The sequence below is a fragment of the Phlebotomus papatasi genome, chromosome 1 (assembly GCF_024763615.1).
Source record: "Phlebotomus papatasi isolate M1 chromosome 1, Ppap_2.1, whole genome shotgun sequence".
Taxonomy (NCBI): domain Eukaryota; kingdom Metazoa; phylum Arthropoda; class Insecta; order Diptera; family Psychodidae; genus Phlebotomus; species Phlebotomus papatasi.
In genome coordinates, this window is record NC_077222.1 from 3,215,367 (window position 1) to 3,235,263 (window position 19,897).

Sequence of the window (19,897 nt, forward strand, 5' to 3'; positions counted from 1 at the left end):
GTTAATTCCAGTTAACTGTATGGTCTATAATTTAGAGAAGTTAGTTTAGAGGGTTATTTCTTTGGAAAATAAGAGAAAAATTGAAATATTCAAAGGCAGGCCACCTTCCCCTATAATATTTACCAGATGAACAGACAATGACAAACACTTTGTGAATTGTTCTTAAAGTTTTGCTAAATAAGCAATTGAAAAATTTATCGCACAGTCTTGGTAAATTGAATACAAAAATTTGCGAATAATTGTTTGAAAAGGAACAAAAATGTTTGATATTGGTAAATTTTACAATTAGGAAAATACAATACTTTTACAAAATTTTCAATGAATGGGCCATTTCCATTGAGAAAAATGTCAGATATTTGTAATTCTGAATTCACACAAAAGTTCACAAAAAGCCCATTTTTGATTTCGAATATCTCGTTGATATTTCGATGTTTTGATTTAGTTTCTTGGTCAAAATGAATGGAAATAATCGAGACCTTTGTGAAATCACTAATAAAGGATATCTTTAATCATTTGATATACAAATTAATGCAGGGAAAGAGATAATGAGGGGAAATTGTAACTATTACCACTTTGAAATAGCAACGATACTTTCTATGACACACTGATACTCTGCCCGTTTTTCCGTAAATCAAATTTCCGTGGATACCGTATTCTAGACACAGGGGCATTTTCTCACAAAAAGCATTATTTTCAGCTCCAGGTAATCCACAATTATTTGAATTTCACCTAAAAAAAGACCTTCACTGTGAAATGAAAACTAGTTTTTTATGAGAATTCGCTTAGCTGACAACTCACTGGCATGCAAGTGTCAGAAGAAAATTCGATAGATGGCACTGTTCCCGATAGGAATAGTGTGAAAATCTGTTCTCAATTTTTATTTTTAAGCTTTTATACGAAAAAGTTAAACCAGATTGAACTTTTTCTCATAAAAGCACCCTTTTTTTCATATGGAGTTTGAAAATATTCTAACAAACTTGTTGAGAAATTTCTCAATGAAAATGGTCCATTAGAATATATTAAATATATAAAAAATAACTTTTTTTTTGAATAAAATACTCGCGTTATATATGTCACTTTTTTTTATTAGTTTTTAAAAATTTTCTATAATTAAATATATATTAATGCTTCTTCTGTATAAAAAAAGGTATGTTTGGGGAAAAGTTGCCTCCCGAGAGATGTTGTTTAATTTGTTTTTAGTAAAACTTTAGATCTCTAATGCGGTATTTAACATATGATTCGAATTGTCAGATAAAAATTTTCAATTTGAAAGTTTCTGGCCTCTTCCAGGCTTTACGCAATTTAAACAAAAATCAGGCTATAGCATTTCTGACATTTTAGACATAAAATATTTTTAGATCTCTAAAAAAGAATTGTTATTATTTTTATTGTTGTTTTTTTTGTTTTTGAATGAAGAACATTCCTTAATTCAACCACTTGAGTTTCATTATGTCGATAACCCGTTTTTTCTGGTTTTACTTATTGCCGAGCTTATCTATAGTATAATTTTTTGGTCGATTTAAAGTTTTTAGCATTTAAAGCTATCTAGAGTGAGTGTCATAATTTTATCGGCTGGTTTATGGAGATCAGTTTATGATCTGTGATAAGAAAAATAAACTGAATCAAATAGGGTGAATGCAACACTTATTGATACTTTATGAACTTGTGTCAGGACCTATTGACAACCTACTCTATACCATTTGGAATACGAAATTTGAACACTTATCCTTATCGAAAAACGTAGATTAATGAAAAACGCCATATTACTTACATTTTATTAGATTACATTAAATAAATTTCAACATTTTGACAAAAGTGTCAATAGGGGCTCCTTGTCGAGGTGTTCATACGACCCTATTTTTAAATGGGATCTCAGCGGAATTTTTGTCTTATAGAAGCTGTTCGATCGTTTAATTCGAAGATTGGATTTCGAAAACCAATGAAAAGGCATTTTTACTTCTCGTTTCGTCCGCATGGTGACCGAAGTAATTCCAGTTCGAATTTCGAAGTTATTGGATTCTCAAAATATATTTGATTTTGCTTCGTTATGAGAAAATCAAATCAATCACGTTGAGTTTCAATCGAATAAGTAAATTTTTTGCAAAATTCGTTTTCGCTTTTCGGGTACTCCTTGACACCCTTTACCTTCCTTGTGAATATTACACCGGGAAGTTAATCACAGTAGACTCTCTCTCAATTGGGCATTTGGGGCAAAATGTCATCCAGTTTATCGATAGATTTGGGCGTCAAAGCCTTTGTAAATTCCACAAAGTGCGCTCAATTATAAAGAATCACGATAAAATAGGAAGAACTACAGCGAATTTAAGCAAATTAGCTTCATAATTAAACGTAAAAATTGCCAACAACATTTTTCGCCCTATTGAAAAAGAGCCGATTGAGCGAGAGTCTACTGTATTCCCAAAGTTATAGGGGTTTCAAATCTTAAAAATCCTATACTCAGCATGTAAAATTTCAGCTTGAAATCGCTCTCCCTCATAATTACTGATTAATTTCTTTCAAAAGCTTCTTAATGTGATATTTCATAAATTTTTTCCACCTTGTGCGAAAATTTAATTCAAAAATTCGAAATTGAGTTCAAATTCTTCGACCACCAACGACTTTTTGCAAACAGAGTTCCATTTATGTTTTACCCAAGACACTATTTGAAAATCAAAGTTCAACTGTGAATAGGAAGATCAGGTATATCTTACTTGTAGAATTCTACAAGACAATATTCAATAAGGAAATGATTCTTCGGAGATTTCTTTCTTCCTGAATAGAATAAATTATCATTCAGATTTTCGAAGTCCTTTTCAGGAAGGCTTTTTATTATTATATTGATGGGGAAACCAGAAATCGTCGGGAAATGGAATATCTCAAGGAAAACTCATCAACTTTTCTCAAAGCTTTCGGCTCAGGCTCCGAGCCTTCATCAGTGAGCCGAAAGCTTTGAGAAAAGTTGATGAGTTTTCCTTGAGAGATTCCATTTCCTGACGATTTCCGGTTTCCCCATCAATATAGTTATCTTCACGTCGGTTTTTGCTTCACTTTTTATTATTATGACATTATTTTTGACAACCAGGGATTTTTAATATATCTCAGAGAGCACAATTACCTGGAAAAAGCAACGTTATCAGTATAATTTTGCTGAATCGATCATCAAAAATATGCTGACCGGTCAGCAGTTCTCGAACAAAAAGTGCTAACCAAATATATGGAAATGGCACTGCCTCGCGAGTGTCGTTTTAGGGTTAGCAAAATTCAGCTGAAAATACATATGCTTAGTTACATGACAATAGCTGTGATTATGAATGAATCACAGGCTAGTACACGCAAATCTTTTCTCCACGTGTTTATGCTTAAACTCACCTCCTATTAACAGTGGCAATTTCTCTCTCTCTCTCTTACTCTCTGGGCAGATTTTACAGCATCCCAGGAGAGACATGATAGTAACACACCGCCAGCAATGTCTGGAAGTTCACAGTCATCGACTTCGGCGCGACAGGAATCGAGTGGACCAACTAATCTCTCCTACATGCAAATGACGATCCAGAGGCAGGCGGCAGGAGGTGATGAGGGTGGTGGTGGAGGGTTCTCTCAGAGGCAGCAGCCATCGCAACATCAGTCACAGGCGCAACAACTCAAAGAGGAGCCTAACACATGTTCCACCCTCTATCGCAGCAATATCAATGGACTGCAGGATGATATTACGCTGAGGGTAAGTACCATTATGATTTTTTTTTTGAAATAGGGTCGGGGTTACACAGATTCAATTAAATTTTATACAAGAATAAATTATTAATTAAGGACTTGCGCTAAATAATATTCAGATAAATAACTGAACCTAGCATACAAAGTAGAGTAAACCTGCCCCTTAAACTTCCCCTTAATGCTATATTTAAGTGACTTTCTTGAAGATTCATTCGTATGTTGATCGTGACTTTTCGTCGTATTAAAAAAAATTAGACAGGTTATTGGACTGCCCAGAAGAACAGCTTTATAGTGACGATACTTACTTCTTGATCCTGTGTTAAATTTCTGTAAAAACTTATTATAATTTTTCAATTTTAATGATTTTTTTTAGTACATGGCCGCTCTTATGTGCTTCTGCGTTATCGACTCTTTGTTATCTTGGTACAGCCATGTACAAAAAAATGTTCTAAAAAAACAGGTTTCCGCTTTTAATTTTTCATTGGAATATCATCATAAACAATTTCAGAGCAGTTATTAATGGGTAATAAATGGTTAAATTGATATTTACACTCTCGCTAATTCGACTCTTTTTAAATTGAAATACTTTCTAATTCGGATAGCAGTTAAATTTGAAAAAAAGTTCGCTAACATTTGTCAAGTTTTCAAATGAAGCAAATTCAAAACTTTGCCATGGTTTGTCTTAGTTATGATGTGATTTTGCATTATTGAAAGATTTTCATGAAATTTACCGTAAATATGAGTATGTAAATTTAATTTGTGTATGCAGATAAACAAAAAATCGTTGCATTTGAAATAGTTTGACGCATAAATTTCAATCAAATTCAGGTGACATTTCGATCCCAAATGCCCGAATTTGAGAGAGTCTACTGAAAATGTTACTGTGTATTATACTTAATTTCTATCAGGATTTATGGAGATATCCCAATATGAAAAGTGTAAATCTTTCTCCTGAACATTTATTTTTTTAGTACATGGCTGTTCTTATGTGCTTCTGCGTTATCGACTTTTCTTTGGCTTGGTTCCTGTCACGACTGTTGGGTAGTTTAGGGACATAGCGTGGACTGTGCAAAACAGACGTGACAGAAACCATCACAAAGAAAAGTCGATAACGCAGGAGCACACAAGAACAGCCATATGCTAAAAAAATGTTCTAAAAAAACAGATTTCCCCTTTTAATTTTTCATTGGAATATCATCATTTAAGTAGTTTGTCAATCAGGTAAAACGAATTTATAAATATTAAACAAATTCAGAACAGTTATTAATGGGTAATAAATGGGTAAATTGATATTCTTTAATACTAAATGCTACTGTATCATACGTAATTTCTAGCAGACTTTATAATGTTATCCCAATATGAAAAGTATAGACCTTTCTCCTGAACATTTCTTTTTTAGTACATAGCTGTTCTTGTGTGTTTCTGCGCTATCGACTTTTCTTTGTCTTGGTTCCTGTCATGACTGTTAGGTAATTTAGGAACACGGCGTGGACTTAGTAAAACAGTCGTAATAGAAACCAACACAAAAGAAAGTCGATAATGCAGAAGCACATAAGAACAGCCATGTACTAAAAAATGTTCTAAAAAAACAGATTTACCCTTTTAATTTTTCATTGGAATATCTTCATTTAAGTAGTTTGTCAATCAGGTGAAACGAATTTATAAATATTAAACAAATTTAAAGCAGTTATTAATCGGTAAAGAATTAGTAATGAACTGGTAATGAATCGGTACTAAATGGGTCAATTGATATTCTTTAATATTAAATGCTACTGTATTATACGTAATTTCTAGCAGATTTTACGGTGCTATCCCAAAATGCAAAGTGTAAATCTTTCTCCTGAACATTTCTTTTTTAGTACATAGCTGTTTTTATGTGCTTCTGCGCTATCGACTTTTCTTTTTCTTGGTTCCTGTCACGGCTGGTTGATGATTTAGGAACACGGCGTGGTGTGGGTAAACAGTCGTGACAGAACCAAACACAAAAGAAAGTTGATAATGCAGAAGCATATAAGAACAGCCATGTACTAAAAAACTGTTCTAAAAAAAATCCGTTCTTAATTTTTCTTTGGAATACAATCATTAAGGTGGTTTGTCAATCAGGTGACACGAGTTATGGATTTTAAACAAATTTAAAGCAGTTATTAATCGGTAATGAATCAATAATCAACTGGTAATAATTCGGTAATAAATGGGTAAATTTATTTCTTAATATAAAATTCTACTGTATTCTACGTAATTTCGAGGCAATTTTAAGGTAGTTTATCGTTCAGGAGGAACGACTTATGGATTTTATTTAGATTTAAAGTGGTTATAAATCGGTAATAATTCAGTAATTAACTGGTAATAAATCAGTAAACAAGTGATATCCAAAATTATAAGGATAATTGCACACTGTGAGATGCAATCTTTAGATAATTTTCCTGTCTGCAGAACTTCAATCTCCTGACAAATCCGTGCAGTTACGCTGGTGAGCATGAGTACAATTCCCTGGGGCAGGAAGTTGCACCGGGACAACAGCAGTATCTCGAGGGCAGTAGTCCGGAATTCTATGCGGGCATCATAGAGCAAAAGTTCAGTTCGCCATATCACAAGGGCAGCACCAGTGGGGGCTATCCGCGGGGCGGAGGTGCAATGGCTGGTGGTGGGGGTAGATTCCAAGAGCCACCATATGACTTTCCCGCCCAATACGATGCACCACCGTATCAGACAGTTCCTGTTAGCTCATCCGCCAGCACAGATCAATGGACCAGTGGACATCATCCGCATTCGGAGCTTCAGCATCAGGCTTATATGAATTCAGTGGGCTTCGATAAAACCATTTTGGGTACATATGCTACGCAAAATGGGGCACCGTGCTTCACTGGTTCGGGTCCCATTCAACTTTGGCAGTTCCTATTGGAGCTCCTGACGGACAAATCGTGCCAAAGTTTCATCTCATGGACTGGGGATGGATGGGAGTTTAAACTCACTGATCCAGATGAGGTGAGTTTGTTGATTGACATTTTTGTTTATTTCCACAGCAAAATCAATCTTCCGCCCACGAGATTATCGTTTATCTCTCTTTTTGTTAACACTTGTTGGTCTCAAATTGGGAATTTCATCAATCAGACTTAATTAATAACAGTTTGGGGATCTGGGGCAAATCTATTCCAATCACTCTAATTTTTTTTTTTCAAATTTAAAAAGTAAAAGAGGCTCTAGAGTTCTTATTTCCAAACAGATTGTGAAAAATATGTATTCATTTGAAAGGTCTTGAAATCGACAATTTTGATTGACAATTTCAGATTGATTGTCAATCGGTAATGAACCGGTAAATTAAGTTTTATCAAAATTCAGCTTTGCTATTCCTAACAGAGCTCCTATAAGGGATTTTGTGAAGTATTTGAGGTGTTTTGTGAATCTTTTTAATTGGTTATCAATCGGTAATTAATTGGGAAGCTACCGGTAATCAACCGGTAGTCAATAGGTAACTTGACCTTTACATCAAAAGGTCAATTTATATATTACTCCTAAGTAATTTTATTCAAGATTTCAGATGATTTACTAATCAGTTCAAATCGCTAATCGGTTATCAATCGGTAATGAAATGGTAATAAACCGGTAATTAATGGGTAAATAAATTCTAAATCAAAGTAAATTCTATTTAATTGATTTTACATGATTTTGGACAGGCTTTTAGATGATTTTTGGAACCAGTGATCAGTTATAGATTTTAAACGCAATCTAACCGATTATCAATCGGTAATCAACCGATTTTTGATCGGAAAAGAAATGTTGCATTGAAAAAAAAAATAATAATTTCACTACTTCAATGTAATTCTATGCATAATTTTACATGGTTTGTCAATCAGTTTGAAACGGTATGGATTTTGAGTAGGATCCAACCGGTTATCAATCGGTATTGAATCGGTAATAAACTGGTAGTGATCTTTTACTATAAGAAATATAATACTGCTTTATTTTACGTTGTTTAAAACAGAATTTTAGATGGTATGCGAATCCATTGATACCAGTTGTGAATTTTGAATGGATCCAAAACGGTTATCAAACGGTTATCAATCGGTAACCAACCGGTATTCCACGAATAAAGAAGTGTATTATTCAAAAATTCAATTCTATTTCTAAAATGTAATTCTAAGAAGGATTTAACGTGATTTGTGAAACAGTTTTAAACGGGTCTGAATTTTGAGTAGAATCCAACCGGTTATCAATCGGTAATGAATCGGTATTGAACTGGTAGTGATCTTTTTATAAAAAATATAATATTTTATTACTTTTACGTTTCAAATAGGATTTGAGATGGTATGTGAATCAATTGGAACCAGTTATGAATTTTGATCGGATTCGAAGCGGTTGTAAATCGGTAATCAACCGGTATTTCACAAATAAAGAAACGTTCTACTCAGAAAATCAATTTTATTCCTTTAATGTATTTCTAAGAAGGATTAAAAGTGGTTTGTCAATCAGTTCAAAACGCTTGTGGATTTTGAATAGATTCCAACCGGTTTTCAATCGGTTACCAATCGGTAAAGTGATGTTTTTTTTATTAAAAAAAAATATATTGTATTATTTTATGTAATTTCAAACAGGATTTAAGATATTTTGTAAATCATTTGAATCTAATCATGAATTTTGAGTAGATTTTACCGGTTTCTAATCGAAAATGAATCGGTAATGAACTGGTAAATGGATGTGTTAAAAAAAAAGTAATATTGTATTACTTCTACACCGTTTAAACCAGGATTTAATGTAGTTTGTGAATCAATTGAAACAAGTTATGGATTTGGAACAGATTCTAAGCGATTGTCAATCGGTAATCAATCGGTAATCAATCGGTAAAGTGGTTCTCTCCTCGAAATTTAATTCAATAAGAAATGGAAAGGCGGTAGGAAAATCAAAGTAATGCTAATAAATTCATGATTGACTGAAAAGGCATTTCAAGGAAAAAAACAACATAATAGGACTTTCAGGGGGGTCGGACATGTACATTTTGTGGAATCTAAAAATGGAGGAGTTACATACATTCGCCTTTTCCATGGAATTTAGCAAAGCAAAAAAAGCAATTGGCCACCTTTTGGGGCAAATTTAATTTGACAAGTGTTAACAACTCCTTGTTGTTCCGATTTTCCGCTGTTGAGAGGATGTTGTTTCTGCGATTTTCTCACCTTGTGTTTGTCTTCCTTGCAGGTTGCTCGACGCTGGGGAATTCGGAAAAATAAACCAAAAATGAACTATGAAAAATTGAGCAGAGGCCTCCGATACTACTATGATAAAAATATTATACATAAAACGGCTGGAAAGCGCTATGTGTATCGATTTGTGTGTGATCTTCAGAACTTGTTAGGGTAAACATTACATATTTCACTTTTAATTCTTTCCTCACACTTTTCATGTTTATCTCTCTCTCTTGTTTGCCTTTCCCTCCCACAAAATTTTTTTTTTCATCTTTTTAAAGTTGTTTTCAGCAAAAACTACAATGATTGATTTAATATTTGCAGATATTCTCCAGAGGAGTTACATGCCATGGTAGAATTGAAGCCGGAGAAGAAGGAGGACGAATAAGCAAAGGCGAGCAATTTTTTTTTTTGATTATTTCTTTATATAATTTTTTTTCTCTGAACAAAAAAAAAGAATCATTTTTGTAATTACGTAAAAAAAATATGTGAAAATGTGTTGGATACGTTGGATAGCAATTGAAAAGTGAGTAATTTAATTTAAAATGAAAAAAAAGAAAGAATTGAAGGACAGAATTATTCTGGAAAAAGAAACAAAGAGAGGAGAATTCTTGAAACAAGAAGAATTCATAGAAATAGTTTTGCTCAGACTGGTCGTCGTACATTATTTCAATTTCTATACAGTTAATTTTAAATGTTTAATTTAATGTGAGAAGCTGAGAACATAAAAAAAAAATTGCAAAAATCATTTCTCAGAGGTATGCAACTTTTTAGATTTTATTCGATTTTTTTTTACTTTATTTTTGCGGCTTGGAAGAAGACCAAATTTTAGTTGTGAAAATCATGAAATGTTATTTCTGTCATAAAAATCATGATTTTTCCGAATAACTTTCATGTTTTTCTTTCTAGAAATTAGATCACAAAATCAGCAAGCTTTTAAGGGGAACCCTCAAGCCTAGAATTGAAAAATTCTATCACAAAATCTCAATTCTGAGATTTATTTCACCTTCAAAATTTTGGGTTTTTCGGCTTCTTAGTTTTTGGAATTTTAGCTTTCCAGAATTTGCCTCTGCCATGGAAATAATACCGGCAAAGGAAAAATTACGAAGTTATAAACCATTTGGACATCCCAAAAATGGCTTAAAGTAATTTCTAATTATTTCTTATTTCTTACTGACTAATGGTCTCCACACGTTGAGAGTAATCTTCTTTTTTGAAGGAAATTGCCTGCAGTGTTGTAGGTGAAAACGTCAAAATTCTGTCACAAATTCAATTTGTGACGTCAAAATTCTGTCAAAAATGCAATTTTTGACAGAATGTTTGACAATATTATGGCCTCTACACATTGGGAGCCATTTTTGTCAAAAATTGCTTTTTTGAAGGAAATTCCCTGAAGCGTTGTAAGGGGAAACGTCAAATTTCTGTCAAAAACGCAATTTTTGACGAAAATTGCTCCCAATGTGTAGACGCCTTTAGGCAATTTATATCAAGTTCATTCAATCCGTTTTCTCTCAAGCCGGAACTTCTTGTAGTTTCTTCTGTTTTCAGTATCTAGAACAAAATGATGAAAAAGAATTAATTTGGCAATTAATTTTGGCAGAATTAATTTTCATTTGACATCTTAGGGCCTCTACACATTGGGAACAATTTTCGTCAAAAATTGCGTTTTGATGTAAATTGTCTGCAGTCCTGTAGGTAAAAACATTAAAATTCTGTCAAAAATGCAATTTTTGACAGAATTTTGGCGTTTCCACCTACAGAAGTGCAAACAATTTCCTACAAAAAAAAAGCATTTTTTGATGAAAATTGCTCTCAATGCGTAGAGGCCTTAAGAGAAAATACCTTGCAGACCAAAATGCAATATTTCGTTGACTACAAATACATTTTTTATATTTAATTACACAGAACTTTAATATATCAAAGTTCATATATTTTTTTATTTCGCTAAAATGTAAACAACATAGTTTTTTACTACACTGGAAATGTCGTATTTCATGCCAAAACAACTTTTTCATTATCTTTGGACATTTTATGATATTAATTCTGGAATGGATAACACATCGGGTCGTCACCCCGAATAAATTTTTTTTTTGAAAAATTATACACTGCAAAATGTGATATCTTGAGGAATCTACACATTGGGAGTAATTTTCGTCAAAAATTAAATTTTTGTAAAATTTTGACGTTTCCACTTACAGCAACACAAACAATTTTCTTCAAAAAGCATTTTTTGACAAAAATTGCTTCCAATGTGTAGAGGCGTTTAAGGTGTCTACACACTAGAAGCAATTTTCATCAAAAATCGCCTGTTTTAAAAAAAAATCTGATGTTTCTGCCTACAAAAATAGGGGAAATTTTGAAAAGGCAATTTTAAAACTTTAAAAAGGCATTTTTTAAAGAAATTGCTCCTAGTGTGTAGAGGTCTTTAGACTAAAGGTGTCTAGACAATATGAGAAATTTCTGTCACAAATGATCTTCAAGATGTGTGCATCAAAAAGTTTGCCTAGACATTGATATGCATTTTTGATAAAAAGATGGTTTTTTTCGGTTTTTTAAAGAAAATTTGTCTAAAGTGTAGGCAATTTCTTTCAAAAACTATATCCAATTCAAGGTAATTTCCATAAAAAAATTTTGAAAGAAATTACCCACTACACATTGGAACAAAATTCATCAGTCATTTTTGACAGAATTCTTGAAGGAAACCATCACGATTCAAGATTGTTTTTCATGAAAATTTGTTGTTTTGTGCTGCAAAAAGTGAGAAAAACGTTTGATGAAGTTCATTGGGATAGTATTTAGTAAATTTTTGTGGCACATTTTCCAAAAATGCAAAAGAAAAATGTTTTTTTAATTTTGGAGATGTCGTTCCTGGTGGAATCCGATCTTAGATTTAAATTTTCCAAAAATAAATTCAGGTGAATTTCCCAAATATAAATTCACTAAATTCTATCCCAAGGAACTTCACCAAACGCTTTTCTCTCATTTTCCAGCAGAGAAACAACAAATTTTCATAAACAACAATCACTAAAGCAAGCTTTAGGTCACCAGGAATTTTTCTGGCGTTGAAGGTATTCGAATTGCACCCAGTGAGCTTCACTGCATTTGATTCCATTGGGCATGGGACTGACAACCTCATTCCGAACAAGAAAAAATAATAATGCGTGCCTAGAAATCCGCTTGCGGGAAGGCCTTGTTCCTTCATGGAATGTTGTTCCAGCATTATTATTATTATTATTATCAAAACCAGAAAAATGGAAAATAATCACATACAGGGAGTTCCGCTTTGAAAGAAATTTTCGGGACCGAAAAAAGCCCGCAATTTACCTCCAGTGACACAGAAAATTGCATATCTGCAGGGGATATCTTTGGGATAAGTTATAGAAACGCCGTGATGTATGCAATATATTTTCGGCGCCAATTTTTCAGCCTATTTTCAACGCCAACGGTTCATAAGAAATGTATTTCAAACTTACCGCGTGAAAAATAATTGCATAGTGTGAAAGGAACGTCTATTGACACTTTAAGAACTCGTGTCAGCACCTATTGACACCCTATTCTGTACCATTTCGGATATGAAATTTGAACGTCTTTGTTTATAGTAAAAGGTATATTACAGAAAAAACGTTATATTACTTATATTTTACTAGATACATTAAATAATTTTCAACATTTTGACAGAAGTGTCAATAGGGGTTCCCTGTCGAACAAACGCTCGTCCGACCCTACATTTAGAGCATTTCAAAAATTATTTTATAAATGAGCTCCCAATAGTAGGCAATACATCAAGTTCATTCAATCCGTTTTCTCTCAAGCCGGAACTTCCTGTAGTTTCTTCTGTTTTCAATATCTAGAACAAAATGAAAAAAAAAGAATTAATTTGGCCGCGAGGGTTAAAAATACCACTGAAGGTATCTACAAAAAATTTTCATTTGACATCTTAAGGCCTTGAGAACAATTTTCGTCAAAAATTGCGTTTTTGAAGTAAATTGCCTGCAGTCCTGTAGGTAAAAACGTCAAAATTCTGTCAAAAATCATTTTTTGACGAAAATTGTTCCGAATGTGTAGAGGCCTTAAGATGCCAAACTAGATTTTTTTTTGCATTAAAAGAATTGATTGATTACAAATTCATTCTATAACGAAAATTGAAATAAATCGTAAAGTTGCATACCCCTGAAGAAGTTAATATTTTTTTGTGTTGAAAAAAAAAGAAGAAAAAAAACAACTATTTTGTTTGATGTCTGATATCTCTGTGAGAGAGAAAAATTCTGTTTTGCTTTTCGAGCGATAAAAACCGCAAGAAAAAAAAGAGTACATGAACGATAAAAATAATTTAAAAACAAAAAGAAAAATGTGTAGAGAAAAAGAAGTTAATATCAATGTCGCCCACAGAATAATCACCAAATTTTTTTTTCTATTTTAATTTTATAATAGAGAAAGATAGATTATAATTGTTACAAAGTAATAAATTTCATTGAAAATTCTTCTAGACGAAACAAAAAAAAAGGAGGTTGATAAGGCAGAAAATTAGAGTGTTGAAGACCCGCAAAATGGCATAAAAAGAGCTTTGATTATGTTTTGTGTGGGTGAAAGAGAGAGAAGAAATTTTTTTTTAGTATTTAGCGTAACATTTTTCGCATCGATTCCCACTTAAATATTCATCAGGCCATTTATTATGGCCATTTAATCTGTTTTCCGGTGAAGTGATTAGTAGAAGAACTTTATGTTGTGATTGAGTCATTACCGAAAAAAAATATTGCGATGGAAAATGGAGAGTGAGGAAATGTTTTTTTTTGTTGTGTGTATATTTTCCCAATAATCTCTTTTGGGATACAAATTTTTCTGTCTGAAGGAAATTTTTTTTTAGGGAAAATACACCAAAATTTGAAGAAGAAAAAAAAACAACACAGGAGATGGAATAAGTTTACGAGAAGAAAAAAATATTCTTCTTTTGATCTCTATTGGATTATTATTATTAAAACATTTATTAAAATCGCCAAAAAGAAAATTCTCTCTCTCACCCCCCCGAGTCTTCTCTATCTTGTGGATCACTGTTTAATAGGTCAGTTGCTGATCTTGGTGGGAGTCTATTTATTCTTTCAGCGTTGGGAGGAAGTCTGAAGAACCTGCAAATGAGCTCGGCATCTCAATCAGCAATGGCGAGATGTTTTGAGGTGGAGAAAGAAGACCCACTTGGGCTATAAATTTCATAACGATATAATCCCCAGTTTGCGATTGGGAAAAATGTACGTGATAAAAGGCTTACAGATAGCGATAGTCAAGGCACTGGTCAATTTTCAAAAGAACCCAATAAATAATCTTTGTGGGAAATTTTGGAGATTTCTAGTGGAAATTCCTCATAGTTTCCATGGAGATTCCTTACTTTGTCCTGCAGAGAAATAGTAGATAAAGTCGAGTTCCTCAAATTTGGACGCGACGGTTGAGTTCAAAATGTAAAATTTGAGGTTATGTGAAGAAAGTTTTGCGTGGAGTTTGAATTAGAACTATTTTTCTCTGATGTTTCCTCATTATTATCGTATTATATTAACTTCCGCAACAAATTCCTTTTATTTCACAACAAATTACATTGATACATTCTCCAAAGTTATATATCTTAATTTAGGGAAAGTAAATTTCACATGAATTCCGTTGCATTTTTGAAAATATCGTTCAAATTTACCCCCCAAATGTTCAAATTTGAGAAACTCTACTGTAATATGCATGAACTAGTTATGTCCGCGTGATTTCATGGATATCTCCATGAAGAATTGTCGGAATTCATTAAGATTCTCCATGGAAATTTTCCACTCCTTTAAAAAAAATCGAAAGAAAGATTAAGAACTTTTCCGGTGATTGCCAGTGAAAGGTTCCGATTTGGTTGTAGAGAATAGTATCCACCAAAAGACCACCTCAAAGTCTCTGATGAAAGAATAATGGATTAAGTGGAAGAAGTAATCTTCCAGAGGCATGCAAATGATCTCAGACAGATCGCAAGAGATTTCCTTAGAATTTTCAGCTTTAAAAAATTCAATAGCATTCCTGAGAATCCCCAAAGCACTTCTAAAGAAATTTCCATGCTTTCCATGGGTATGCCAATTGAATAACTGACGAAGAATATGTACAATGCAATAGAGATATGATTTCCTTCCGGGTGCATCAGGAATACTGACCCTTTCAGAGACCAAACAACTGGGAGGATCACTGAGTTATCTGAAATGGGAGCGTCAGGGATGCTGAAAGGATCAGGATCCCTTCTTTACCCGCTTTTCCCTATTGCATTTCCTTGGGTATTTTCGTTTAGCATTCCTGGAAATTTTCCACATAAATTTTAAAATTTACGTAAGGAATTTTCTCCTGGAAATCTTCTACGATTTTATCCATGGAAATTTCGATGGAATCGCTAGGAGTCGAAATTTCCCAGGGAGATTACAAGGGATTTCGTAGGAATTTTCATCTTTTAAGTTGAAAATTCCTAAGAATTTTTTGCCTATTCTGTCTGACCAGGTAAGTGTGGATTATAGCCTGAATTAATCCCTATCTTTCATACCTTACTTTTAAGAAACTTCCATACAAAATACCCCTTACCAAATATATGCGAAAGAAACTGTTTTGTGTTCATGGTGGTGAGTATTGCTCAGCTGTCAGTGACAAGATAGATTCCCAAAAGATTTTATTTGTTTTTAAAATCAACACAAAGATTCTCAGTGATTTCAGTGGTATTTTTTAATAATAATAAATGTGCGTGGGTGCGTTTCGTGTAGAGAAAAGTGACGTGATATACACAACTCTTTGTTATCCGGCTGACGTGGGGACAAAATGACATTTAGACTTTTTGAATCTGCTCAACGATTTTTATATTTTGTGCAGATTGAATTTGTTTTCTGCCGAAAAACTACAGAATTTTCTTTGTGGTACGTTTATGCTTTATTTTGTGGCACGATTGTGTGTCAAAAACTTTAATTAAAATAAAAATAACACATTTATACACTCTGGACAAATTGCTTGTTTCGTAAAAAAAACTTTGAATACATCAACTGTCAGTGTTTGGCATCTGTCACCCGGATATTGAATTGCCAGATAACGAAGAGCTGAGTGTAACTATAAACAAATTTCCAACCTTGAAATACTTGTTTTTATTTTCTTTCGGGGGTATTTTTTAGGAGACAATTTTTTTCACAATAGTTTTTGCTTTTCTAAAGTGTTAAATCGTTCATACTGGTTAAATAAAACATGCCTATCTTTGTAGCTTCTATCGTTTGTACAAAATTGGAAGGTGAATTCAGGGGTGACATGATAACTTATTGTCGATACTATCGACTGTCGATTCTGAAAAAAATTAAACGATAACTGCATTTCTTGTAATTAATATAGATGTTTATCAACAGTCACATTCTTTTATGAATGTCGCAATGAATGGCCCAGCAATCCGTAAAAAATCGACAGATATAGATTTATCGTTACTATCGATTCGATAGTATCGAAAAGTTATCATTTCACCCCAGGATATACAATTGACAGTTTTATTCCACCGCCATTGATGTACGTGGCAAGATTCGGTCCTTAATTTGGGCCTACCACTCGGAACTTGCCGATGACGGCTAAAAAAGTGCCTAAAGCTGGGTGTTAATTAATGCCTTAACGCTGGATCCCCCTTACCCTGTGTCAGGAAGGATTTTTGGATTGAATTCACCCATCCGACAATCACAAGATTTTCGGTTCTGTAAATTATCACGTTGACCGCGTCGACCCCTTACCCTAGACCGGACAAGAAACCGTAAATGAATAATTATTTTTTGTTTTATCTCGACTGAAGTATTTGTCTTACACTCAAAAAAATTTGTGAGTGAATTCGCTTACATTTGGGATGCGCCAGAAGGACTTCCACTTGGTGTGGTAAATTTGTATACAAATCGTAAGCGTTTTTAGCAACATTCTGTAGATTCATTTGGCATCGTTTTGTTAATAAATTTGCTATCAAAATGCACATAAAAATATGAATTTATGGCTTACAATATGTTAGTGATTTTGTACTCAAAGTGTACACAATTTTAGCATTACTTTGAACCAATATTTATATACACTTAGGAAATAAAATTCAATTTTTCATTATAATCGTTTTATTCACTAAATTAAATTTAAATTTACAATTACCTTAGTAACAATAAATATTTGAACCTAAATAACAACAAAAAGTTCCATGGTTGCCTTTGCGTAGGCAATTTTGTCGTCTTTGTTGGGTTGAGGCCGCTAAAGAAGAAGATGGTTAGCAATTATTTAAATTGCCATCTTTCTTTCTCGTGAACTTGTTTTTCTCAAAAGCTCAGCACCGTTGATTAGAACAATTCTTTGAACTCCAAAGTACTTGTAAAGCTCCAAAAAAATAAATTTGTTCCTAAAAAGTAAAAAAATAAGAATTACTAATGTTAAAGAATAAAGAAGAGGTCAATTTTGGTAAAGTACAATTAAATCTAACAAGTATTATCTGACTTGTAAAAGGAGATTTTTTTAAATTCCGTAACTGGTTCTTTCGATTTTTTGTCTAAATCATTTAAAAAGACTGAATTAGTTCAGCAATAAAATCAACTTAGTTAATATTAAATTCACAAACTTTGAGAGCAATAATATTATTTTAAGCATTCGCAAAAGAAAAAAACAGGATCTCATTTTTACTCTGCATCATTTTGGAGGCCAATTGTTTTAATTAGTCTGTAATAAGGGCAATTGTTTAGCAAAAAAATGGTCAGCAAAAAAACAATTTTTAAATTTCAAATTATACAATTTTAGTTCATGTGATAAGTAAAATATTGGCCTCAATTATAAGACAAAAAAAAACAAAATACTTAGTTTCAGGATTTTGGTATTACAAAATCAAAAACTTATGGCTTGGGCACACCTTTTAAATCAGGGAAATTTCAAGAAGTCGAAATTCGAATCTCTTTCTTTCTTACACACTTTGCAAAAGTCTATCTCATTCTTATGTACTCTTCTTCTTCTTTTAAACATCACAACAAATTGAATTTAGCTTAATCGAATTTGGAGTGCGAAAAAAATGAAATAGATATGGAAAACGCGCGAGAAAGACATGTGAATTTTGATTTCGTGAAATCTTTCTGATCTGAAAGGTGTGCCTTGGCCATTAGGAGCAATATGTCAAATCTATCAAATGTTAATGAAATGTCAAGATATAAACCATATGTCAAACTTCCTGTCTCCCTAAAATAATTCCAAACTTCTCAGAAATGTTTAGAATTATCAAGGTACTAACAGTTTTTTTTTTTTTAAATTAAAAACTTGAACTTGGAAATATTTGACAGTGTGAAATTTTGAACTTGATCTTGGTCCCAAAATGAAAACCATTGTTGCGGAAATTGATAATAAAAAAGATGTCTTTGAATAAAAGAGATAACTTTGTAATTTTTGATCAATTTTAGGTTTATCACTGAGCAAAATGTAATATTTTACCGATGAAAACTGTTTTTGACTTAAAGTTAAATATATTTTTGCAAAGATTTGGATATTTAACTGATCAAAAAATTTTAATACCTTCGCAATAAGAGTAGGCATCACATTTGGATTTTCCACGAGAATGTTTTCACTGGCAGCGGTTCCAGACGCATCTTCCTCGTGACATATGTTTGATATAATACGGAGTTTTGACTTCTTGAAATGCTGCCGGCAAGATTCTAACTCCCTCTGAATCTAAAATTTTTCGAATCCATCCTCTTCGGTTAGTTGACTGCGTACTGCAAATTATAAGAACAATAAATAAATAAAATCAAGAACAAAAAAAGCGAAAGTAAATTTAAACTTGATAATACAGAACTTAAAGAACTTAAAGAATTTAGGTGAGATTCTTAAAATTTTCTGTCCCCCGATCAGCACCATTTTTTGCTAAAATGTGTTTCACTACTACGAATATATGGGTGGCCAAAAGTAAATTATAAAATAAGAAAGATATTAACTTGCAGTTTTCGTCAAAAGTTATACATCGGTTGAAAATTGCAATTTATTGTATCAAATCAATCAATCTATTCAGCAAAATTATAAAGGGCATTCTGATATACATATCAGTAAAATGATCACATATCATTTTACTGCCAGTGCATTCAAATCCTTGATATTTTGGATTCGATACAAAATTTTAACTATTTTTCTTAAAATTACTGCATTACGTCCTTCCAACTTTAACTTTATATATAATATTTAGTCACATTCCAAGTTGACTCACGTTAAGAATCTCACCTGCAATAAGCTAATCTAGGTTTATCACTATTTTTTTTTTTTCAGAGAAATAACTGCTTTGGAAAACAAAAATATTAATAACGGAGAAGATAGTAATAATTTTTTTTTATTTCTATCAAATTTGAGATGCCATTGTCTATAAAATACTCTTCCTCAATCCAATTTTGTTGTGAAAATTTCATTGAAAGTTTAGGAACTTCTAACGTGAAACATCATGCACCAAAAAGATTTTTTTCACTTATCTAAGTTGAATATTTTGCTTTTAAATTACTCACCACTATTTTCCAAGTCCTCGTAGCTTAATATGCCACTAAATTTTACATTTATAAAACACTTTTCACTGAGAAATTGCACTTGAATTACTTTTACTGCGCCATTTGCTTTTGCACTGGGGCACAGCCTTCTAGAATATTCCAGTAATGTGAGAAAAATTCTCTCGCACGCGAGAGCCCAAACTGTTTCTCTCTCTCACTTCACTCCTTTCCTGCTGTTTCTCGCGCAGCTTAGCTTTCAGCTCTCACTGAATTTCTCTCACTCTCCCGTTTAGCAGCAAAAAAGTAGCGATTTAGCTTACAAGATTTTCAGGCATTACCAAACGTGAGAATTTTTGTTACACCAAGTGGAAGCTTAAAAGCTAACACGTTCCTGGGCGTCACACTTTTTTTGCAGTGTAGGTGTCAACAAATATGCACGGGATCCGATGATCTTCGTTGAGTAAAGTCCAGAAAAAAAAGCTTTCCTGCCCAGAACTTTCGGGAAGAAAACTCTGA

At 32.8% G+C, this 19,897-nt stretch overlaps 1 protein-coding gene and 1 long non-coding RNA gene across 3 annotated transcripts in view; one reads left to right on the plus strand and one right to left on the minus strand.

The window, feature by feature from the left end:
* The window catches only part of LOC129799931 (ETS-like protein pointed), a 100,686-nt gene extending 87,317 nt beyond the window's left edge, over positions 1-13,369 (plus strand). For both annotated transcript variants that reach the window (XM_055844230.1, XM_055844231.1), the window contains 4 exons: positions 3,420-3,718; positions 6,145-6,696; positions 8,902-9,059; positions 9,213-13,369. In XM_055844230.1, coding sequence (XP_055700205.1) covers positions 3,420-3,718; positions 6,145-6,696; positions 8,902-9,059; positions 9,213-9,276 — 1,073 coding nt within the window. In that variant the 3' untranslated portion in view covers positions 9,277-13,369. The remainder of the gene's footprint in view (positions 1-3,419; positions 3,719-6,144; positions 6,697-8,901; positions 9,060-9,212) is intronic.
* A 3,615-nt stretch (positions 13,370-16,984) lies between these two features.
* Positions 16,985-19,551, minus strand: LOC129799933 (uncharacterized). Its single transcript, XR_008751559.1, has 3 exons — positions 19,403-19,551; positions 18,429-18,628; positions 16,985-17,277 (listed from the first exon to the last, which is right to left on the minus strand). It is a non-coding gene; the product is annotated as an uncharacterized LOC129799933 (long non-coding RNA).
* Positions 19,552-19,897: the final 346 nt, after the last annotated feature.